Here is a 25,486-nt window from a genome sequence, read left to right on the forward strand (position 1 = left end):
GCTCCTGAATGAGTCAAGGAAGCTGTTATGACAATCACTGGTGCAAAGTCCCATCCCCAAGGCACAGAAGTATGGAGGAGAATATATACAGAGATTGCTTGGCAACTGTGAGCACTTCTCTAGTGTGCTGATGCACAGAAAGGATTGCTAGCCTGCTAGATCATTGTCCAGAGTAGAAATATTAGTGCCTTGAAAGGAGGAGTTCAGAAAGTCTTCAGGGGCTTGCCAGTTAATAAATAAGACAGACCTGGAGATACATGCACCATCAGCAGTCAATAAGAATAGAGATGTTTCACTGCCAGTCTCTCCCACTACCGGAATACAAGCCTCAAACTTGCAATCCCTCACTCATCTGACAGCAGAAATTTCCATCAGGAGAGAGTTCTAGTCATATACAACAGGGAAACAAAGGACTCTGTGGTAAAGACAGAGCTGCAGCCAGAATTCAAAGCTGCCATGCAAGTGAAAATAAATTTGCAACAGGCATATCTAGAAAAATCAACAAGGGAAAAAAACTCAAAATTATGTAGACTAAGACGCAACACTGCTCAGCACAACTCAAAATTACTGCTACCATTTCATTAAGCAAATTTAGATAAGTTCCTAAAGAGATTTCAGAGAAATTATCAGCTTCTGATTGACACAGCAACAGCAGTCAGTAGAGCGCCTCATCAGTCTATGGTGAAAAAGACACAAATTAGAAGCAGCTATGCTTCCCAAATGCACAAACTCTTGCTATGGGACATGAGAGTGGGTAGTAAAGACCTAAACGTCTGGAGGACTGTGAAGTCTGCGAAGAGTGCCTCTAAAGCAGATTCTCAACAAAACGTGCTGTAATAAGTGACAGAGAAAAACTGTTAAGATCCACAAACAGAATGAAAATACTGTTAAATGTAAAAAATCCTTACATTTTCATCACTTTCAGTTCAGAACAAGATAATACCCTAGACCAGCCATTCCTAAACTTCAGTGGTTCACGTACCACCTTCTCCATAAATAGTCACCAAGTGAACAGATTGACATCAAGCTCACATACCACTGTTACCCACTCAATTTAGGGCACCCCGCGTATATCCTACCAAGGGCTCAAGGTGTGACCCAATCAAATTCAAGCACCCCCACCCTTTTCCTTACCAAGGGTTCAGGGTGTAAGGCACCTATTCTTACCCATGGGGCTCAGGAAGAAACCTGACTACATATACACATCTACTTTAATATAAATATATATTACATATAATGTGTGGTTTTTAAGGGTATTTTTTTCCTACCTGTGGGTCCGCATTAACCCTTGCGCATTGTATGTAATTGTTACACCATTGCTTTACCTTTTTTTCCATGGTAGGCCACCATCTTGTATTTTTAAGGTGCTTAAGGTTTTTTTGTTTTAAAGTGTCCCTGTTTATGAACATATTGTATTAGTTTAGTTTGGACCCCTTTAGGTATTACCCAATATTTAAGTTGCTTTCCCAATTTAATGTTATGATTTGTGGCCCAAACCACTCCGTTAGCATTCCGGTGAATTATTTATTTTCTTTTGATATTTATTTTTAGCAGTTGCTAATTTTTTTTTATAAGGTTTGTAAATTAAATGTTTTTGGGTTAACTACCTGTTTTTTTCATTTGGTTACTGCAAAAAGAAATTTATTTTTGGGGGGTGTTTACTGGTTAACATGGCCCCCTGTTTAGCTAGGACATTGGCCCGGTTATTTTTTTTTTTTTTAATTTGATTGCTGGGTTTCTGGTGCGCTTTAACATGAGTTACATAGGTTTGGGGGGGAGGGGGGGTTTGTATTATTGTTATTACTTGTTTTTCATATTGCTTATACACCACCGGCTTTTTATTTCCAGTGCATATATTTTTGGCTGCCCACACTGGTCTACACACTCTACGCACCCAGTCTGAGTTGACTGCTCTACACACCCAGTCTGAGTTGGTAAATATTGCTATGTTACTTTTTTATTTTAATTTTATTGTGCAATACCTTCAACAGTGTCATTATCTTAGCAGCTAAGTGGAGCAGCGGAGTGGGGTCTTACTGACCCTTTTAACTTTTGGCTGGTATTTACCCTTACTGCCCCATATTCTGTTTTAGCTTGCTCAGCACTATAATAACTGAACCCATTTACAAACCAAATTTCCATTTTTTTATTTAATGCTTTTTGTAAAGTCAGGTCTGTTTTAACCAGCCATGTTACTTTTTTACATTTTGGAAGGGGGCATTTGTGTTCTTGTCCTTGGGTTATTAAACCACAAGGCACGAGGATAATACTTTTCCCTTTTTCACTGAGATTCCCCAATCCAATAGAGCTAAAGTTCATTGTGCCAATGTGCATCTGCCATACTCTGAGCCACCTACTATAGCACCACCCCTTCTTTCCTATATAGTTTTAAACAAATGCTCTCAATTTCAGTAATAGTTTAAACTATGAATTATGGAAATTACTTCAACAAAATCAACAAACCATCTTCCTTTTGACAGACTAGTTTATATAGCAATTAAAACATGTCAAATTTATCATTTACATTATGTCATCATTTTTTCACAGTAAACACTATTATGACAATAGTTCTGATAAAACAGGGAAACGTAAAAATGTTGGATTTAAAGACAATTCAAGAACACAATGGTTAAAAAGGCTTCTGGTGCTTTGCTTCATGAGAGAGAATTCTAAATATTGAAGAGTGTTAGAAAACTTTTCTGTAAAGCCCCAACTAAGTATTTTAACTGCTTTAAATAAGTAGAACATACCCATTATTCCGGGCCATGCTAAATCCTCATTGTCATCTCTCTCTTTTCCAGGGGCTAGATGGTTAAATCTGTCCAGATGCTCTAGCAGGCCAGCCAACAGAGGAATAGCACCAGCTTCCTGCATCAGTCCAGCGTTTTTATTGAGAAGCAACACTATAGAAACTACCAACTCTGGAAGGAGAACACCTAGAAAACAGAATATACTCACACTGAGGTTGAGACAGATATGTCCATGCCACTTTTGACCTAAGTCACAGCAGTTTATTCTCTCTTTTTTTTTTAACTTATTACTTTAAGTGATGTTTTTTCTCTCCCTTTAGCTTGCCCCTCCTTGCATCTTCTCTTTTTAATTTGGAGAAACTCTTAATTTGAGAATGGTTTCAGAGTAGCAGCCATGTTAGTGGCTTAGAGACTAAAAAATGTGAATACTCCTGTTTTTAAATTTGAGAATTTCTTTTTTAACCCTTATTAAAAGTTTCAAGGAACATCAACAATATAGCCTGAATGATTATGTACTACGAAATGGGATGTTTGCCTACAAACTGATTTTCCAGGAAAAAAAGAAAGGTACCTGTTAAATCTCCATCCACAACCCGAGATACTTCTGCAAAATGTCTGTGACTAGTGGATGCAATGCTGATTGCCACAGGTAGTATATCACCAATGTGCGTGCACAAAAGTGCTGTGTATTTCTTTAGCAGAGAACCAACTCCTAGAAGCTCAGGACCTATGAAAAAGGAGGGGCACAGAGAATAAACTACTTAAGTGAATAAACTAAAAGCTGCATTTTGGATTATACAGTACTTACAAGCCCCTCAAACACCACCTCAATATTAGCATTCAATTAAGAAAACAGAATAATTTATTTTTGACAAAGGATTAATCTTAAATTCCAGATACTGACTTAAGAGCACAGACCAATCTGAATTTAAATAAAGCCTGTAACCATAACATCTGGAGCTGTAATATCATTAAATCTCCTAAACTAAGTAAGACATTTCTAGTTTGGTGTGAGGCAGACTTTCAGGGAAGTTTTCTTTGACACTGCTATAAGTTTTGCTACCAGTTTAGTAGGTGTCCTTCTTCCCGCCAAATCAACATTGTAGCAGTGACCCAGCACATTTTGAATATGCTCTGCTGCTGCAACCCCCATTTTTGTTAATGTAATACCAGGTGGCATTAAAATCCCAAGGAAGTTTTCAAAATTATAAGGTGGGTGTTTAAACCAGAGTCCAAGCCAAAGTTCAATTTGGATCGTTACAGTCTTTCCATGTAAGATTTCCAACTTGTTTTAATTTATTATTTTGTACTAAAGCATTTGGGCTATTCTAAATCTATCTCCTTACTGTTTCCCGTTTCCTTTGCCTCCTTCTCAATACACTTGGCTTTGTACCATTCCATTAAATTATCTCTTTACTTAGAATATGCTCCTAACTGTTGCCCATCAAACACCCTCTTCTGTCCTCATTCAAACCCCTTCTTAAAATTCATTTCTTACAAAAATCATCCCTACATTATTAGTCCTAAAAGCAATCTCTCCCTACCCTCTTCTTCCTGAATCCAGAATATACATTTTGATTCTCAGATAGCAACACATTCAAAACAGGGAATGAATCTTTTTTGTCAAGCATTGCTTACATTTGTAGTACTATTTACTCTTAAGAAGAATATTGCTACACACTGTTAATTACTCTTTCACACTAAAGGGATTATGTTTTCGTGGTGGAATGCTCTCTCTAGTTCACAAGGTTTACAGCGTGCTTTAATAGCCTACAGAACTGAAGACATTACAAAAACTTTCAGTCATCATTTAATGAAGTAGATTAAAAAAAGGAAAAGTGGAACTTTCAAATTCGTCACCAAACAGAAGCATAAACCTTCCTAGTTTACACTTCTGACCTAAAGGAACAACCCAGCTAAAATAAACTCAAACAACTCAATATTTCACACTTATCATCCACTTTAATAAAGACAGAGTCACTGCCTATAAAATACATACACAAGATCATTCTCCAACAAGAGGGATCTGAACAAAGCTGTATTTTCTCTAAATTGGAAAAGGCAAAAAACATAATTAAAAATAAATTATTGCTGTTCGACTAGTCACCTTTCATAACAAAGGACAAAACTCAGTTATTGTTACTGTACCACCTACAAAGCAGATTTAAAAAAAAAACCTGTTCTTGATTAATTTATCTGTTCTAGGTTAATTCAATTCACTGAAATTAAATACCAATATCAAAAACTAGTTTCAATTAGCCTTTTTGACAACAAACCCTGCTTCACTATGTTAACAGTTAAAATAGCAATCATAAGAACATAAGAATGCCATAACGTGTCAGACCAAAGATCCATCTAGCTTAGTATCCTGTCTTCCGACAGTGGACAATGCCAGGTGCCCCAGAGGGAATGAACAGAACAAGTAATCATCAAGTGATCCATCCCCTGTCATCTGTTCCCAGCTTCTGGCAAACAGAGGCTAGCGACACCATCCCTGCCCATCCCGGCTAATAGCTATTGATGGATCTATCCTCTGTGAACTTATCTAGTTCTTTTTTTACCGTTATAGTCCCAATTTTCATTTTCAGTCTAACATTAAGCATCTAAATCCCATTTCAGTGCTTAACTACATATTCTAGGCATCTAAACTATCACTGTGGTGCTTGAATACAGATTTAGGTGCCCAATTTTAAACTCCCAAATCTGAAAATTGGGCCTGTTAAATAGGGTACAATCACACCTTTTACATTTTCTCTGACAAAAATTTTACTTACATTTATTAAATGCTAATAGCTTTCTCAAAGAAAGCTGTTTTGTGGTGATGTTCCTGTAACATATGTTTTGACTATTCGGTTTATATTTACAGTTTGTTATATTTCAATCTGCTTAAATGGAAAACAGTTTAGAAAAAATAGTTCTCAAACCAGTGTACCATGAAGCAAAGGAAACAGTATCTCAATTTACAAAACATTGTCAAATACAAAACTGGTAAATAGCAAACCTGTTTGGTAGCACAGGTATTACAAGTAATGCGTAAGCCTTTTAAAAAAAATAACGTACCATATGTATTAGGGACCTGCCCAACATTCTCTCCTGGGTAAAGTTTACTAACAAGTAAACGCTGAAAACGCAGCAACAAGTCCAAAGAAGCAGACCTCTCTTTACTGTAATGTTCATGGTCCAGGCAGGAAGAAATGCGACGAGCCACATCTTTTAGCTTGGCTATAGTCTGCGAAGCGATGTTCCTAGTTGGTATAAAAGCATTATAAAGCACTTTAAAAGAGCAGCTGGTGTTTCAGTTAGAAGCCTGGAGAAACAAGGATTAAGCTTTCACTGGGATTTTCTCGATTGAGAATTAAGACACCTATGCGAGGGTTCACTGGAGAATGTTATTTTTTGGGGGGTAAAATTCCAAAAATATTAGTTTGTTTCTGTAAATGGGACTCAACCACCACACCTTATATCCACAATTTACTATGAAGCAAAGGATTTAATGATCTGAACAATGTGAAATAGAATGCTACATCGAATGGGGTGGCATATGTTTTAAGACTCCCATTTATGAATGATTTCCTTGCGACACAGTCACATCAAAGTGATGAGTGTTGTAAAAGTTCTCAAATTTTCTCACCCCTTTATTTTTGCTAACCCACTAAGTACTTATGTGGCTCACAGGAGGTAGCAAGGACCAGGCTTGCTACACTGATTGCTTACCTACAGGGATCCTAGAAATCCGTTTCCCATGGGAAAATATGGGAAAAACACAGAATTTGCATTTTTATGGAGAACCTTGAGTTTTTCCATAGTGAAAAAAAAACCCATATACAGTAGAATCCTGTGCCCCGCAGCGCATACCCAGGAATATGGTAAATTGACACTTCAGCCCAGGGCAGTGGGGCTCCTGCTGACAGATTTCATTTTAATTGCAGAAAAATGCAGATTTTTTTTTTGTTTTTTAATGAGAGAATTTTGTTGATTTTTTTTTTTTAAAGTAACAGAAAACTAGGATCTCCCTGATTATCTGAAACTCCCACATAGTGGTAAGAATCGAACACCCAACTTTCTTCCTCACTCAAGCCCTAGAATTGACTGTATCAGAAGTAAGGGGTACCAATATGTTTTTCCAAAGCCAATTCATGCTATTGCTGGCATTTCTGCTCTTTCTCTATTATGAACTCTTTGCAGTGGAGGATGAAGTACCACAAGGCCTGGGAGCAAAAGAACAGCAGCTCTCCCTAGATCTACAAATACCTATTGCAGAGTGCAGCAAGGCCAAGTGACTTCCCTCCGGATTGGAGAGCGAGGGACTACACTCCCCATGGTGGGCAGAGCCGAACACGCTCCGCCCCCTTTGCTGGAAATATCAGGATGGGACAGGGAATACCCCCAGGAATCCCCAGGTAGAGGAGGCCTGGGATTATTTTAAATCAAAGCTGCAGAAGCTATCGGAAGCCTGTATCCCAAGAAAGGGGAAAAAATTCATAGGAAGGAGTTGTAGACCAAGCTGGATGAGCAAGCATCTTAGAGAGGTGATTAAGAAGAAGCAGAAAGCATACAAGGAGTGGAAGATGGGAGGGATCAGCAAGGAAAGCTACCTTATTGAGGTCAGAACATGTAGGAGTAAAGTGAGACAGGCTAAAAGTCGAGTAGAGTTGGACCTCACAAAGGGAATTAAAACCAATAGTAAAAGGTACTATAGCCATATAAATAAGAAGAAAACTAAGAAGGAAGAAGTGGGGCCACTTAACACTGAGGATGGAGTGGAGGTTAAAGATAATCTAGGCATGGCCCAATATCTAAACAAATACTTTGCCTCAATCGTTAATAAGGCTAAAGAGGATCTTAGGGATAATGGTAGCATGACAAATGGAAATGAGGATATGGAGGTAGATATTACCATATCTGAGGTAGAAGCGAAACTCAAACAGCTTAATGGGACTAAATTGGGGGGCCCAGATAATCTTCATCCAAGAATATTAAAGGAATTGGCACCTGAAATTGCAAGCCCATTAGCAAGAATTTTTAATGAATCTGTAAACTCAGGAGTAGTACTGAATGATTGGAGAATTGCTAATGTAGTTCCTATTTTTAAGAAAGGAAAAAAAAAGTGATCCGGGGAACTACAGGCCAATTAGTTTGACATCTGTAGTATGCAAGGTCCTGGAAAAAATTTTGAAGGAGAAATTAGTTAAGGACATTGAAGTCAATGGTAAATGGGACAAAATACAACATGGTTTTACAAAAGGTAGATCGTGCCAGACCAACCTGATCTCCTTTTTTGAAAAAGTAACAGATTTTTTAGGTAAAGGAAATGCAGTGGATCTAATTTACCTAGATTTCAGTAAGGCATTTGATACCGTGCCACATGGGGAATTATTAGTTAAATTGGAGAAGATGGGGATCAATATGAACATCAAAAGGTGGATAAGGAACTGGTTAAAGGGGTGACTGCAACGGGTCTTACTGAAAGGAGAACTGTCAGGTTGGAGGGAGGTTACCAGTGGAGTTCCTCAGGGATCAGTTTTGGGACCAATCTTTTTATTACTGACCTTGGCACAAAAAGTGGGAGTGTGCTAATAAAGTTTGCAGATGATACAAAGCTGGGAGGTATTGCCAATTCAGAGAAGGATCGGGATATTACACAGGAGGATCTGGATGACCTTGTAAACTGGAGTAATAGTAATAGGATGAAATTTAATAGTGAGAAGTGTAAAGTTATGTATTTAGGGATTAACAACAAGAATTTTAGTTATAAATTGGGGACGCATCAATTAGAAGTAACAGAAGAGGAGAAGGACCTTGGAGTATTGGTTGATCATAGGATGACTATGAGCTGCCAATGTGATATGGCTGTGAAAAAAGCTAATGAGGTTTTGGGATGCATCAGGAGAGGCATTTCCAGTAGGGATAAGGAGGTTTTAGTACCATTATACAAGGCACTGGTGAGACCTCACCTAGAATACTGTGTGCAGTTCTGGTCTCCCATGTTTAAAAAGGATGAATTCAAACTGGAGCAGGTACAGAGAAGGGCTACTAGGATGATCCAAGGAACGGAAAACTTGTCTTATGAAAGGAGACTTAAGGAGCTTGGCTTGTTTAGCCTAACTGAAAGAAGGTTGAGGGGAGATATGATTGCTCTCTATAAGTATATCAGAGGGATAAATACAGGAGAGGGAGAGGAATTATTTCAGCTCAGCACCAATGTGGACATAAGAACAAATGGGTATAAACTGGCAACCAGGAAGTTTAGACTTGAAATTAGACCAAGGTTTCTAACCATCAGAGGAGTGAAGTTTTGGAATAGCCTCCCAAGGGAAGCAGGGGGGGGTAAAAGATCTATCTGGTTTTAAGATTCTACTCAATAAGTTTATGGAGGAGATGGTATGATGGGATAATGTGATTCTGGTAAGTAATTGATCTTTAAATATTCAGGGTAAATAGGACTAATCCCCTGAGATGGGATATTAGATGGATGGGATTTGAGTTACTACAGAAAATTCTTTCCTGGTATCTGGCTGGTGAATCTTGCCCATATGCTCAGGGTTTAGCTGATGGCCATATTTGGGGTTGGGAAGGAATTTTCCTCCGGGAAGATTGGAGAGACCCTGGAGGTTTTTCGCCTTCCTCTGTAGCATGGGGCACGGATCACTTGAGGGAGGCTTCTCTGCTCCATGAAGTCTTTAAACCACGATTTGAGGGCTTCAATAGCTCAGACATAGGTGAGGTTTTTCGTAGGAGTGGGTGGGTGAGATTCTGTGGCCTGCGCTGTGCAGGAGGTGGACTAGATGATCAGAATGGTCCCTTCTGACCTTAGTATCTATGAATACAAAGGGATGGCTCAGCAGCTTTGCTTAGGAGGAGCTAGGGAAGGAGACGGATGCCTCCACTCTGCTGCAGCACCCTAGAGCTGAATCTGCTCTCTGCAGCGCCCTGCCCCCAGGAAGACAGGGCCTGAAGAGGGACTACCATCAGCTGTGTACCCCAAGGAGCCAGAGGACCTGCAGATTATAGAGGTACCAAACCCCGAGGAGGTATGAAGTAGCCCCAAGGAGGTATGAACTGTCTGGCTACCTTGCTGACTGACTCTACGTCAGCGTGTTGCAGCTGGATCCCAGCTGGCCCAGTGGTGGACCACTCCGCCACTGCTAGGGCCCTAGGCTAGGACGTGGTGGAGCTGGGGCAGCAGACTCCCCGCCCAGGCTCCCCGCTTATCTAAGACGCCCGCATAGCCGTAAGGAGGCCTGTGTGAATCTACCGTCCATCAAGCTAAGACACTATACTCGGTTGGTGCTCCTCCTAGACGGTGTGGATGCTCACCCCTACCTGAACCCCTAGACTGTGCGTCCTTGCTGGCTGCCTTGGCCAGGAGGCTTAAACTATAGCCTGCTCCCTGCTCAGCCACAGCCAAAGGGCTAGAGCGCCAGACTGTGAAGTACTGCCAGTCCCAGCTGAGGGGCTGCAAGCTAAAGACCCGAGGATAGGGGAAAGAGCACCAGACTGTTATTGCTTATTTGCCTCTGTTAGACGGACACAGAACTATAGACTAATTATGGCTCGGCCCTGCCAGCATGAGCCACACCCTAGAGTTACTGCCCAATACAGCAATGCAGAATGGCCTCCCTCCCAACGGGAAAGTGAGGAACCCCTACACAGAGTCTTCATCTTTTCTACCCATTAAAACAAAGATAAAACCAGAAAACTACACTAAGGTAAACAGAATAAGCATATGTTCAATATTTCTAGTTTCAGGAGGCAGAAAGATTGATGGGAAAAAACTGAAAGTGTACTCTATCACCAGGGATCATTAACCATTATTTAGCTCCATGCTTCACAGTACGATGAATCTAAAGGGATTTTCTTCTGTAAAGACTCATCATCATGACATGTTTAGAACAAAGAATACCTCAGTAATTGCTGAATTAGTTGAACCAAAGGTAAACTCTGCTTCCCTGCAGACTCATAGATCCCAGTATTAATAAGGTCTTTGTCTAATGGAGTCCTACTCCTATGCAGTGTTGAAGCATTTGCTTCCTGTTCATCAATTTCTTTTTCTTTCTGTGCTTCTTTTTTTGCCTCAATATCCTAAAATACAAAAACCATTAAAAGTTAAAAGCAAACAGCACATCAGTAGACGCAATCATTTAACTCATGGATATGAGCATGCTGCTCTGTAAACTCTAAGTAGGAAAACACAGCATAATGGCTCTCACCTATGCCACAAATGAAATTAAGGGCATATCTACTCTGCACACTCCTTTCAGCAGTGTGTAGAATATATACACTAAACACCCCCTCACATGGGAATAAATAGCAGGGTAGACCATGAGGTAATGCTTAGGTGAGTAAAGATATTCCTGAACCCTGTGAGTATGTATCCTACAGGGCTCTCTTCTCACCCAAACAGTGTCTGCCTTTCTATGCTGCTGTTTTTAACAGGGTAGTGTCCCAATATCTCCCTGCTGTTGGAGTTTTTTCTCACTGTAAGGAAAGTCTCCAGGTACAGGGAAAGGCTCTGGCAGCTCACCCCTGACAGCTCCACCCCTGGCAATCCTTTTCCCACTGCCTCCCCCTGCCAGAACCTTCCATTGGCACACACAGCCACATACCACAGTATGGATGTAGCTTGATTTAAACTGCAGCATGTAGCTACACATACCTTATACACCACCACAAGAAGTGCGCAATGTAGACATAGCCTAACTATACCAGAAAAGTTTATTTCACATTCCACATTATGCAGACATCTAGCACATTTTCACAAATACAATTTTAAAGGAGAATTTCTTACTTGCTAAACCATTCCACCAACGCAGGCTAACGGGTAATGCCTGCCCTATACATGTTTCACCCATGAGAGCAAACAATGAAAAGTTTGCATTTTGGCATGTAGTTAGGCTTCATACACTTCCACCAGCTTCTCCAAAGATTACTCCCAATGAAAACTGAAAACTTTTCACAAGCGAAGAAAACAGTTTACCTCTTAAAAGGTGAACTCATATGTTAATATAGAGGGATACTAATACTAAACCTTTAGCTTGATCAAAAAAAAAAAAAGGCAGGTATCTTAACTGGAAGCTGAAACTTCAAGAAATTGACAGGTAACATTTGTGTGTGTGTAAACGGGCAGCGTATGACTGCTCTTTTGTAGGCATCAGCTCTACATGAGCCAAACAGCACCTGGCCCATATGAACTGGAGGACCAGCAAGCCCTGGTTCTTCGTTTCAGAAGAAACAGGTGTCTAGGTGTCTCTAGTCTGAGTTTCTGGAAAAACAGATTGAAATATTCCCTGAGAACACTCAGATTATGCCATATCCTCCTTTTTTTGCCCTGAATCCAGAGCAGAAATTAATCAAAGGAGTATCATAGTTGTGGTGACAAGATGACAAACTTGAAAAGAAAAATAAGGCACATGAACAGGACCATTTTATCCTAATGAAAGAGGAGCATACAAGGAGATCCAAGGGACAGTCAGTCTTTCCCAACATTCTGATCAGGGTAATTGTCACCGACACCTATACTCTACATGATAAAAGAGAGGAGAATAGAGTTCAAAGGCAGAGTGACATAGGTCATGAAGAACAGGCTGAGCTCCAGCATGAGACAAGACCTAGGAGGAAATCAAAAACACGCTAAGTCTCATGAGGAATGGGAGACTAAGGGGGAAAAGCTTCACTTCTTCTAATGGCAAAAAGGGCCGATGCTTGAACTCTCAAGGAAGCAAGTGAGAGGCCTTTATTAAAGTATATCTGTACAAAACAAAGAATGGTGAGAAGGTCAGACTAACTGAAAAAAATTCTGGAGACCACTAAGTGTCCCAACTATAGTATACTATGGAGATTCTCTTCCTACAGGACAGCAGCATCTCTGACTTTTTTTTTTTTTTTTTTTTTTTTTTTTTAAGTTTTCAATTTATTTAAAAAGCTTCTCTCATAAACCAGGAAAACAGACTAAGAAAAAAAAAAGTGGTGCATGAAGGGTTAGTACATCCTATTACAGTAGGGATTTTGAAAAAAAGGACTGTGTCCTCAAGACACTTAAGATGGTCCATATAAAGGAGTCCTTCAATGGCTCAATATATGAGATTATGGCCATGTCTACATTACAGGCACGACAGTGGCTCAGCTACAGTGCCATAGCTATGCCACTGTAGCACCATATGGCAGATGCTTCCTACAGCAATGCAGAGGAGGGGAGGGGAGGATTTCCCATCACTGTAGAAACTCCATCTCCCCAAGCAACAGTAGATAGGTCAAAGGCAGCATTCTTCCATTGACCTAGCTAGGGCTACACAGGAAGTTAGGTATTACCCTCGGGGGAGTGGATTTTTCACACCCCTTGAGCATTGTAATTAAGTCAGCCTGACTTCATCTTGATTTATTTTTCTTAAGACTTTTCATGGCAGCAGGATAGGGAAAAACAAACTACATGTTAATGCCATGGGACCAAGAGAGATGGCCTACAAGTAATGCAGCAATCTTGGAATTTACCTACTTCTGGTTCCAAAGCAGTCAGAAGATGCTCTCTAAGAAGTTGCATTCTCCTCACAAAAGAAACGGCATGCAAGTTTCTCTCTCTTAGGACATGCATATTTGGTAGGCCTCACGTTTTTCTTTCTTCCCAGGAAAAAAACAGATCCTGCAACAAGGCTTTGCCTGACAGTTCATGCATTCGACCATAGATTCATAGATACTAAGGTCAGAAGGGACCATTCTGATCATCTAGTCCACCTCCTGCACAGCGCAGGCCACAGAATCTCACCCACCCACTCCTACGAAAAACCTCACCTATGTCTGAGCTATTCAAGTCCTTAAATCATGGTTTAAAGTCTTCAAGGAGCAAAGAAGCCTCCCTCCAGTCACCCATGCCCCAGAGGAAGGTGAAAAACCTCCAGGGTCTCTCCAATCTTCCCGGAGGAAAATTCCTTCCCGACCCCAAATATGGCCATCAGCTAAACCCTGAGCATATGGGCAAGATTCACCAGCCACATACTACAGAAAATTCTTTCCTGGGTAACTCAGATCCCATCCATCTAATATCCCATCTCAGGGGATTACTCCTATTTACCCTGAATATTTAAAGATCAATTACTTACCAGAATCACATTATCCCATCATACCATCTCCTCCATAAACTTATCGAGTAGAATCTTAAAACCAGATAGATCTTTTACCCCCCCTGCTTCCCTTGGGGGGCTATTCCAAAACTTCACTCCTCTGATGGTTAGAAACCTTGGTCTAATTTCAAGTCTAAACTTCCTGGTGGCCAGTTTATACCCATTTGTTCTTATGTCCACATTCGTGCTGAGCTGAAATAATTCCTCTCCCTCTCCTGTATTTATCCCTCTGATATACTTATAGAGAGCAATCATATTTTCCCTCAACCTTCTTTTAGTTAGGCTAAACAAGCCAAGCTCCTTTAGTCTCCTTTCATAAGACAAGTTCTCCATTCCTCGGATCATCCTAGTAGCCCTTCTCTGTACCTACTCCAATTTGAATTCATCCTTTTTAAACATGGGAGACCAGAACTGCACACAGTATTCCAGGTGAGGTCTCACTAGTGCCTTGTATAACGGTACTAAAACCTCCTTATCCCTACTGGAAATGCCTCTCCTGATGCATCCCAAAACCTCATTAGCTTTTTTCACAGCCATATCACATTGGCAGCTCATAGTCATCCTATGATCAACCAATACTCCAAGGTCCTTCTCCTCTTCTGTTACTTCTAATTGATGCGTCCCCAATTTATAACTAAAATTCTTGTTGTTAATCCCTAAATGCATAACTTTACACTTCTCACTATTAAATTTCATCCTATTACTATTACTCCAGTTTACAAGGTCATCCAGATCCTCCTGTGTAATATCCCGATCCTTCTCTGAATTGGCAATACCTCCCAGCTTTGTATCATCTGCAAACTTTATTAGCACACTCCCACTTTTTGTGCCAAGGTCAGTAATAAAAAGATTAAATAAGATTGATCCCAAAACTGATCCCTGAGGAACTCCACTGGTAACCTCCCTCCAACCTGACAGTTCTCCTTTCAGTAAGACCCGTTGCAGTCACCCCTTTAACCAGTTCCTTATCCACCTTTTGATGTTCATATTGATCCCCATCTTCTCCAATTTAACTAATAATTCCCCATGTGGCACGGTATCAAATGCCTTACTGAAATCTAGGTAAATTAGATCCACTGCATTTCCTTTACCTAAAAAATCTGTTACTTTTTCAAAAAAGGAGATCAGGTTGGTCTGGCACGATCTACCTTTTGTAAAACCATGTTGTATTTTGTCCCATTTACCATTGACTTCAATGTCCTTAACTAATTTCTCCTTCAAAATTTTTTCCAGGACCTTGCATACTACAGATGTCAAACTAACTGGCCTGTAGTTAACCGGATCACTTTTTTTCCCTTTCTTAAAAATAGGAACTATATTAGCAATTCTCCAATCATTCGGTACTACTCCTGAGTTTACAGATTCATTAAAAATTCTTGCTAATGGGCTTGCAATTTCAGGTGCCAATTCCTTTAATATTCTTGGATGAAGATTATCTGGGTCCCCCAAATTAGTCCCATTAAGCTGTTTGAGTTTCGCTTCTACCTCAGATATGGTAATATCTACCTCCATATCCTCATTCCCATTTGTCATGCTACCATTATCCCCAAGATCCTCTTTAGCCTTATTAAAGACTGAGGCAAAGTATTTGTTTAGATATTGGGCCATGCCTAGATTATCTTTAACCTCCACTCCATCCTCAATGTTTAGCGGCCCCACTTCTTCTTTCTTAGTTTTCTTCTTATTTATATGGCTATAGAACCTTTTACTGTTGGTTTTAATTCCCTTTGCAAGGTCCAACTCTACTCGACTTTTAGCCTGTCTCACTTTATCCCTACATGTTCTGACCTCAATTATGTAGCTTTCCTTGCTGATCCCTCCCATCTTCCACTCCCTGTATGCTTTCTGCTTCTTCTTAATCACCTCTCTAAGATGCTTGCTCATCCAGCTTGGTCAACAACTCCTTCCTATGAATTTTTTCCCCTTTCTTGGGATGCAGGCTTCCGATAGCTTCCGCAGCTTTGATTTAAAGTAATCCCAGGCCTCCTCTACCTTTAGATCCATAAGTTCTTCAGTCCAATCCACTTCCCTAACTAATTTCCTTAATTTTTGTAAGTCAGCCCTTTTGAAATCAAAAAGTTGCAGATTTATTTTTGTTAATCCTTCCATTTAGTTTGAACTGAATTAGCTCAGGTTTCAGAGTAGCAGCCGTGTTAGTCTGTATTCGCAAAAAGAAAACGAGTACCCGTGGCACCTTAGAGACTAACAAATTTATTAGAGCATAAGCTTTCGTGAATGCATCCGATGAAGTGAGCTGTAGCTCACGAAAGCTTATGCTCTAATAACTTTGTTAGTCTCTAAGGTGCCACAGGTACTCCTTTTCTTTTTGTGAATTAGCTCATGATCACTTGAGCCAAGATTGTCCCCTACGACAATTTCTTCTATGAGGTCCTCACTACGCACCAAAATTAAATCTAAAATGGCATCCTCTCTAGTCGATTCAGCAACTACTTGACGAAGGAATCCATCAGCTATCGCAACTAGGAAAATCTGAGCCCTATTATTACTAGCACAGGTCCTCCAGTCTATATCTGGGAAGTTAAAGTTTCCCATGATCACGAAGTTTCCATTAGTATTTACTTTATTAAAAACATTAAAAAGGGCTCTATCCATATCCAATTTAGATCCCGGAGGTCTATAGCACACCCCAAGCACTATCGTAGGAGAGGCATTACTAGTTATCTTCCCCAATGTAATTTTTGCCTAGATGGACTCTGTCTTATCCATTGCATCGCTTCTTATTTCTTTACATTCTACCTCATCATTGATATACAATGCCACTCCACCACCTTTACCTTTGTTTCTGTCTTTCCTAAACAGCACATACCCTTCAATACCTGTAGTCCAGTCATGACTACTATTCCACCATGTTTCTGTTATCCCTATAATATCTGGTTTCACTTCCTGCACCAGTAGCTCTAGTTCCTCCATTTTGTTACCTAAACTTCTCGCGTTGGTGTACAAACATCTTAATTTTTGCTGTTTGGCCTCGCTCACATTTTGTACCCTATTAGGCACAGTCATTCTACAGCCAGTATAACCTATTAGACTAGTATCCACACCGCCCTCGCTCCTTATATACATTATATATACATTCACAGCTGTATCCTTTCTTACTTCGTCTTCTTCCCTCTCAATGCTAAAATCTGGCGTGGAGATTACCTAGACATCTCCCAACCATCTCCCCCTAATTCCTAGTTTAAAGCTCTCTTTATCAGTTGTGCCAGCCTCCATCCTAGAAGTCTATTTCCTTACCTACTCAGATGAAGTCCATCCCGAGAGAACTGTCCTCTGTCTGTGAATGCCTCCCAGTGGCCATACATCCCAAAGCCCTCCTTATAGCACCACTGCCTAAGCCATCTGTTGACAGTCATAATCTTGTCACACCTTCGTTGCCCTTCTCTAGGAAAAGGAAGGATCCCACTAAAGATCACCTGAGCCTCAATTTCCTTAAGCGTCTTCCCCAACCTAGCATAGTCTCCCTTAATACTTTCCAGCGAGGATCTAGCTGTATCATTTGTTCCCACATGAAGGATAATTAGGGGATTCTTTCCCGCTCCCTTTAGGATCCTTTTCAACCTCAGGTCTACATCCCGTATCTTAGCACCCGGAAGACAGCACACTCTTCTATTCTCTGGATCAGCTCTAGTTACAGGCCTGTCTATTCTTCTCAATAAAGAGTCCCCGATCACATAGACCTGCCTTTTCCTGGTGACTGTGCTATTCTCCAGTCTCTCCCCTGTTCCCTCTGGCTGCAAGTTCTTTCCATTCCTATTTTCCCTTACAATCTTCTTCAACCCATCCTGTATCCTCCTGGGGCTCGTATATGGTCTAGTCTCCCTTGACTCTTCCCCTTTTCCTATAGGACTAGCCTCTCTTCTCTTCTTCCTTACCCTTCCACCTTCAACAAGTACCTGCTGAGCCCCTTCTTCATTTTCCAACTCTGCAAACCTGTTCCTAAGCTCTATTTCTCCTTCACTAGCCCGTCTTTTCCTCTGCCTGGTTCTTTTAGTCACATGCTTCCACTGACTACTTTCCTCACCCAGTCTCCCCTCAGAATTCCCCAGTCCTGCTTTCATCTGTGAGTCTGAGCTTTTCCCTTCAGATACCTCATATCTTTGCTCCATCATCTGCTCAAACCCCTTCCTAAACTCAACGAGACTTTCCACCTGCATCTCCAAACCTCGGATCTTTTCCTCCATCAGCTCTATCAGAAGGCATTTCATGCAGAAACAACTCTTACCAGGTCCCCCCTCCAGGATCATGTACATACCACAACTTCCACATCCAGTCATCCTCAATGTGTCTTTCACTACAGGAGTCACTCCCACAGCTGCCGCCGTATCTGTCATTGCCTTCCCACCTAAGTCCTGTTAATCTGGGACACACAAGTCACACCAAAAAGACCACCCTCCCCCCTAGCAAAAGCAAACCCCAAACAAGCACCACAATACAAACTCCCACTCAAACTCCCCTGTTTACAGCTCTGTTTGCTAGCTCCTGTGCCGCTGCAGCTGTCTGTCCCACTGCCTGACTGGCTGGCTACCTTTATAGGACCTCTAGTCAGAAGCCCCACCCCCTAAGCAGGGCTCAGCTCCTCTCCCAGCACAAAGCCCCACCCCCTAAGCAGGGCTCAGCTGCTCTCCCAGCACAAAGCCCCTACACACACACACACACACAAAATACAAAACCAAGTACAACTACCTTCTCCTCCAACAGAACTCCCACTCAAACTCCCCTATTTACAGCTCTGTTTGCTAGCTCCTGTACCGCTGCAGCTGTCTATAAATACAGATGCTGTGTAGCTTGCTGCTTAAGCAAGATCTATTTACAGCTCTGGGCTCATGGACTAAGCACCTTCAGTCATTCTCAACATGTAGTGTGTTCTCCATTCTGGTGGATTTCATTCAAAAGGTCAGCTGAAGCCAAAATGGACAAACCCTTCAATGACCAAGGATTTCACTCATCCCAAGGATATCACTACATATCTAACTCATCAAAATGGATCTTTGAGAAGAGTAGGAATTACTGAAGAACTCAAATGGAGCTGGGTTTATGAGCTGCATTTTAATGGTGCAGTAGAACATAATATCTATAGCTTATCTATCTCCTATAGTACTATCCTAGAGCGTGTAGTTTAAGGATTATGGAATTGTAGTTTAAGGGAGTATGTTTTTAATGCTGTACTAGACTGTTGTTCTGGATCTGGGAGTTTCAAATTGAAATTCCAACTGGACAAGGTTACCAGTAACAGTGGCTTTCACATTTTGGTAGTGTGACTCATACTTTGTAACAAATGTTATGAATAAAGAAGTTCAAGTTTCAGAGATTGCTGCTTACTATTTATCGAGTTTTTGAACTGAGATGCGTAACAAACAATGACTCTGCAGGAGTCCTTCAGAGATCAAAGGCCTGGCATGTGGCATTCAAGTTTATGCATTGTTTTGCTGAAGCCACAGCAATAGGTGCTATATATCTGACAGGTGGTTTTATATACTGTGCCTCACTTGAAAATAGTCAAATATACTCACTATTCATTTAAACTTCTATCAAATTTGTATGTAAACCTGAAATGCAAGCCGTAAATTACTATTATGCTGGGGGTTAGGTGAAGTCTCATTGAAGATGATAGTACTAAGAGCCACCCTTCATTCAAGATAGAAGAAAGAAGCAGTTAAGCTCCTTTTGGAGTAAGGTAACAATAGGGCCCACTGCCAGAAATACAGGCCAAACGGAAGGCCAGTCAGGAGCTGAGCCATGTGGATGGAGGGACTTCACTTAGGGTGGAATGCAAAATACAGTGGTCTGGGTTTTGTTTCGGAGGATGTACATGAGTCTGAGCACATGCAGCCAGAAACACCACACAAGCAGTCAGAAGGTAGCAAGATGGCAGCAGAAAGCCAAGAACAACCAGAGAAGCACTTGTAGTGTGACCCTGAGAGAAAGCTAAGAGAGCTTTTTGGACAGTGCTGGCTGGGAAGAGAGGCTTGCAATGCTGAGCAAGAAAACTGCCCTCTGTCTGATGTAAGCCTGTTTATTTGCCAAGAATTTACACCAAGTCCTGTAAACAATTGTATTATATGCATCTTATTCTATTTACATAGTAAACGGTAATATTGTTGAAATGTACCTGAATTTCTGCAGTGATAGCAGCATTTAATGCAGACTCTAAACCTCCATCAGCCATCAAACTGCCCACCAAGAGGTCAATCATAAATCGACGGCCTGGACTTATATTCATTTCATTTCCTGAAACTAACAAAACAGAACAAACATTTAGTGTTCTAGAAATTCAGATGCTCATTTCATTTCCTGAAACTAAGAACAGAACATACACACTGGACTAGATATTCAGACAAACAGTTTTCCATCATTAAACCATACCTGCACTGGGTAAGAGAGCTGAAAGAGCCCTAGCTCGCTCCTCTGCTGTTGGCAGCAACACAGACCACCCACTCTGCAGCACTGCTTGAGCAGCTGACTGTACAGTATTAAGAACTCCAGCATTACTTGCTAAAGTTACCACTGACTGTTTCAGACTATTCAACAAGACGCTGCCTAAACCCAAGCCAAGGCACTCTGGATCAACCTGGTGACTGATGGCAGCATGTAGCTGGGGGGGGGGGGGGGGGGGAGAGAAAAAAAAAAGGATCAGTTTCATTTAGAGGTGACATAAGAAACGAAGTTGAACAAAGTCAATCATGCAGACACTGAATACAAATACGTCTACTGGTCTAAATACAAGAAAATGTTTAGAAGTAAATTGCAAAGCTAAAGTAAAAATACAATTACACCCAAGTAACATATATACTAATCTCAGCCAGTATCTCAGGATATCTAGTGAGCAATAATTACCTCAATTTAGAAAGTACCTAGACATCCCTGTACACACCTTTCTGTATCATCATGGATAATGACATCTTTAGGAAGCTAGAAGTACCAGATTTGCCCCAAACAGGAAACTCATTTTTAAAAAGGCAAATTAACACACTGAAAACCCAATGCCTTTTCAGCAAGTGGTATATTCAGCACATATCCAAGATTAGTCAATTTACATTTTAGTTTTACAGTTCATCTTAAATCAAATGCAAGAGCTGTTTAGAAAACATTAAACCAAGAGGTTTCAGAGTAGCATCCATGTTAGTCTGTATTCGCAAAAAAGAAAAGGAGTACTTGTGGCACCTTAGAGACTAACATTTATTTGAGCATAAGATTTCGTGAGCTACAGCTCACTAAAATTCATATTTAGGACTGAAAACCCATCCTTAGCTTTCCACCTTTTGGAACTAAGATGCAGGAATAGCTTGTTGTAATGTACCAATTTAATGTTAAGTGAACAAAAATGTTTTAAACACTTAAAATCCCCTATTTTCTTCCAATCAATTTACTGAAGCATTTTATTTGAGTGAGAACTCAGACACATAAGAAAGCTACAGTACCTGAAGTCTTAGAAGATTTAAGGTTGCAACAGCCATACATTCCTTCTCCTGTGGTGGTGGCCAGTCAGAGGTGCCATCCATTCCCTCAGTCACTTGTCTCAATAGGAGATCTAGCTGTTCAAATGTCATTGGGCAAACATCCACCACAAACGGCACACGCAAACCAATGGACCATTCAGAACAAGATGACCAGGCAAAACTCTATGTATGGAAAGGAAGAGTAAAAGTTACTTTCTCTCTAATCAATGACAGGCCTATTATGAGACACCAGTGCTTTATTTTAGGAACTAGGCTCAGGAGCTATATTGTGACTTTAGATTTTTGATGAGGTGCAGGATGAATGCAGCTGTGGCTCAATTCATTCACATCATCAACAAGCGCTCCCCTCTTGCCCACAGCTAAAGGTGTCCAACAATCTCAAAAAATTACTATTTCCTATCATGTTTCTCAGAGCCCTTCTATGCCAGTCCAGACATCCTTCTTTAATTCTGTTGGTAGAAAAGTAGGGACTGATTAATTCTTAAAACCTACACTAGCAATTGCTCATGCTGTTAAATGCTATTGCTCAGGAAGGTCCTACTGAGAGGGAAGGCCAGCTAGGCCTTTTTGGGAGAAGCAACTACAAACAAACTGGGTTGTTTTTTGTGCGTCTCCGTCTGCTGGTGGCATGAAATCTCCACGTGTCACAGCTGGTACAGGAACCATTTAGACCAGTGGGGCGCAAGACATTCTCTACGGGAAAGGGAAGGTGCAAAGAAACTTTGGCCTTTTGCCCCTTTAAAAAAACAATCATAAATAAAAGCACAGGTTGGCTTATTTTCAACAATTTGGTAAGTTTCATAACTACAGCAGGCCTACTATATGCCTTTAAAATTAATTTTGATTCTCATTTTAAAAAACTCATTTAATGTTTAATAATTGATATTAAAAGAAACTGGCAACATATATAATAAGAGTTGAGAGCCCAGGACCTCTCGCTTGAGTTAGACGCTCAAAACACTAAACCGAATGAATGGTCTCATCTCTGTGTTTCCCCTCCATCTTCCAGCATGAAAAACGGTTTCAGGTTACAATTAATGGGGCAGGGGGAAGAGGGGAACGACAATTTCTGTTAATGGTAAAGTGGGGGAGACACGACTGGAAAAGTTTACATACCACTGATTTAGACCATAGGGAGAAGTAGGAATTAAATTACTCTCCTACACTCATCTAAATCCATGGACAGGGCTGAAGACAAATCCTGAGTAACAGATTCAAAGCTTACCTGGGCAGGCCCACAAGCAATTCCAACAACGTGCTTTCTGTCTAATCCTGGGAGAGCAGTAGGCTCTGGTTTGGTGATCCTCAAAGTATCAAAATGCTGGCACTGATCATTGCTCCCCCAGCTGTGCACTTCACTATCCTCCGTAAGTGCCAAGCAATGGGTAGATCCAGCCGCCACATCTACCACTTTTTTCCCTGATAGCAAAAAGTGAACAAATATTCAAGTGTGCTTACTGCAAAAATTATCTGCATTTTTAACAGAAAAACCATTAGTGGAACAGCTTGTATTTCATCACCACCAACTACTAAATCCACAATTAAAAATTAGCAGAGTTAATATGTCAAACTGCAATTTTACCTTTCACCTCGATAAACTGGAAGAGCCTACCCCCCCAAAAAATCAAAAGGTTTAAACAAACTATCTGAAGTGCCAACGTATATAAGGCTGCGAAAATCCTGTGTTATTTTGCATCCATTCAGTTTAGTTGTTGATTTAGAAGCGTTTGTTAGCATTTCCACTATTAAATGGAAAAGTGACTGGACAGCGTCACATGCTGAAGTTAATTGGTGCTGCCACACAAGCCAGAATTTCTTTTCAATTAGATGACCTAATCACAGTAGAAATGCTATGGACCAATATGTCAATTACAAAGATTTGCAATACCCACTTCATAATACTGTCTTTTCTCATCGGCCCAAACCGTATTTCAGGTTTGTTTTTCAAAAATGTAGGCAACAACTTTTGGCTCTTTTCTGAGCTACTCAAAACACTTATGAACATGCTTAACTTTAAGCACATGAGTAGTCCCACGGTTCTCAACAATTTTATTCATGCACATGAAGTTAACCATGTGCATGTTTACAAGATTGGAGCCTAAATGAGTTTTACACGCAAAAATTCTTCAGTCAGGCTACATGAGAAAAGCAGTAGGAATAAAGAGAAAGCCAAGACTATAGAAACAAGAATTTTCAAGTATTAAAAGGTTTTAATAGAGTAGCGTAACGAGTCTGTTGGAATAAGAAGTAAAATCTCAGATAAAAGGCATGGGGGTGGCAAATATATTTACTGTTTAATACAAGTAAGCTACAATTTGACATCAATGAGAGTAGTGGTGAAATTCTTTAAGTTAGGATACAATATATGGTAAAAGAAAATTTTTCCACCAAAAACTAAGTACTTTTGACATTTTCCAACTTTCTAGTTGAGAAAGAATTGTGATTGCCAATTTTGTGTTACACTTACCTTGCAAGCCTTCCAGCAGTTTAGGATATCGAACATGCTCTTCTGTTCCATGCCCAAGCCTCTGATTGTCACCTTTCCCCCAGGAGTAGACCTGCCCATCTTTTGTTAAAGCAACAGAAAACTGACTCCCACAGCGTACTTTCACAACATCCAGGTCCTGAAGCTTTTCTATCAACTTGGGAGTCTTGCAACCATCACTGCCACCTCTTCCTAGCTTCCCGTAATCTCCATCACCCCAAGACCACACCTGGCCTAGAAAGGAAGACATTACACTGATCTTTCAGGTAAGTTACATATATTGACAAAAATTAGTAAATTATTCAAATTAGAGCTTTTGGAATTCACCCAAGTATACCCATATTATGAGTCTCCAAAAAAATTCAGGAGTTCACCCATGCTCAGTATAGACTTATTAGAATTTGGCAGCTAAATTCTTTGAAGTTTCTGTCTGTACTGAGGATGTTCCAGCCCAGAACTCCAGGGGTTGAGCAAGATTTTCCTTGCAATTTCTCTTTCTGGCTGATGCAAGCTGCTGTGGCCCCAGGCACAGGAACTGAAAACAGGGAGAGGCTCTTACGCCTTCAGTGCTGCCCCTGCTGGTGTTCAGACAGCAAGAAGGAGAAGGAAGAAGCTACACTTAAATGCATAATTGTGAGAAATGGGAGGCTGGTTGGAAGCACAGTGGCAGGAGGGCAGGACCCAATGGTGCTCTGGTAAAAGGCACAGGATAGAGTTATGCCTATCCAACAGGGGTTTGTTACAACTGTACTTTGACCACTTCAAATAAGTTTAAATCTCAAAAACAGTACTGAAAGTCTAGGTAGGTAAAAGATATTTTTGTGAAAACGAGGAATATACAGCAGAACAGCTGGTGAACTGAAGAGATGTCTGAAGAAGTTTGAGTAACTATACAACTGGAAAGAGTAGCAAATTATATAAATTTAGTGCTTAACTTTTCTCCTTTACCAATACTTTCAATTCTTAAATGTGTATTAAAATATAAATCACCTAGAAACTATTCTTCAAAACCACTTTCAGTTTGAGATTCTCTTATAAAATTCATTTTATGAACATTAAGCACAAGATCCGCACCACAAATGTCTTCCTAATGACATTAAAGACAGAAAGTTTAGCCACTAACCATTTTCAGTCACTGCAAGAGTCTGAGCATCTCCACTTCCACAGGCTACATCAATAACCTTCAGTCCTTTCAGCCCAGTGACCAGCATTGGGATAGTCTGATCTTCACTGGAACCTTCAAAACAAAAAATCATCACTTTGTCAAAAATACCCAAGAGGCAAACATTTAAAATTTTCACAAACAGAACATCGTTCTTTAAGAAATTAGAGGAACATACCATGTCCCAGCCTGCCATAGTTCCCTCGTCCCCATGTATACAACTCTCCCTCAGCAGTGATGGCTGCGCTATACGTACTTCCACATGCAATATGAACAACATGTTTCCCAGCCTGCTTTCCAGATAAAGCCGATATCATCTTTGGTTCTTCTAGGGGCCTATTTAGAGAGAAGACAAGAGTCTCAAACAGGTAGCCTGATAAAGTAATTACATGAAATGAGCTGTGGTAACCTGTCTGCTAGAAAATAAACTGATCATCCCTATCACAACTACAAACCTTACTGACTGCCAGAGGCAGCAAGATATAAATGGCCCTGTA

At 40.6% G+C, this 25,486-nt stretch overlaps 1 protein-coding gene across 6 annotated transcripts in view; it reads right to left on the reverse strand.

Moving 5' to 3' along the window:
- HERC2 (HECT and RLD domain containing E3 ubiquitin protein ligase 2) overlaps positions 1-25,486 on the reverse strand; it is a 216,607-nt gene that overhangs the window by 119,699 nt on the left and 71,422 nt on the right. For all 6 annotated transcript variants that reach the window (XR_006274540.1, XM_038384377.2, XM_038384283.2 and 3 more), the window contains exons 13-23: positions 25,168-25,325; positions 24,951-25,064; positions 23,810-24,061; positions 22,568-22,761; positions 21,304-21,504; positions 20,249-20,477; positions 19,995-20,119; positions 10,654-10,832; positions 5,811-5,995; positions 3,322-3,477; positions 2,751-2,936 (exon numbers count right to left, since the gene is read on the reverse strand). Coding sequence is in view for 5 of the 6 variants with exons in the window: in XM_038384377.2 (XP_038240305.1) it covers positions 2,751-2,936; positions 3,322-3,477; positions 5,811-5,995; positions 10,654-10,832; positions 19,995-20,119; positions 20,249-20,477; positions 21,304-21,504; positions 22,568-22,761; positions 23,810-24,061; positions 24,951-25,064; positions 25,168-25,325 (1,979 nt within the window). In the remaining variant the exon portion in view is untranslated. The remainder of the gene's footprint in view (positions 1-2,750; positions 2,937-3,321; positions 3,478-5,810; positions 5,996-10,653; positions 10,833-19,994; positions 20,120-20,248; positions 20,478-21,303; positions 21,505-22,567; positions 22,762-23,809; positions 24,062-24,950; positions 25,065-25,167; positions 25,326-25,486) is intronic.

Source organism: Dermochelys coriacea, chromosome 1, assembly GCF_009764565.3.
Source record: "Dermochelys coriacea isolate rDerCor1 chromosome 1, rDerCor1.pri.v4, whole genome shotgun sequence".
Taxonomy (NCBI): domain Eukaryota; kingdom Metazoa; phylum Chordata; order Testudines; family Dermochelyidae; genus Dermochelys; species Dermochelys coriacea.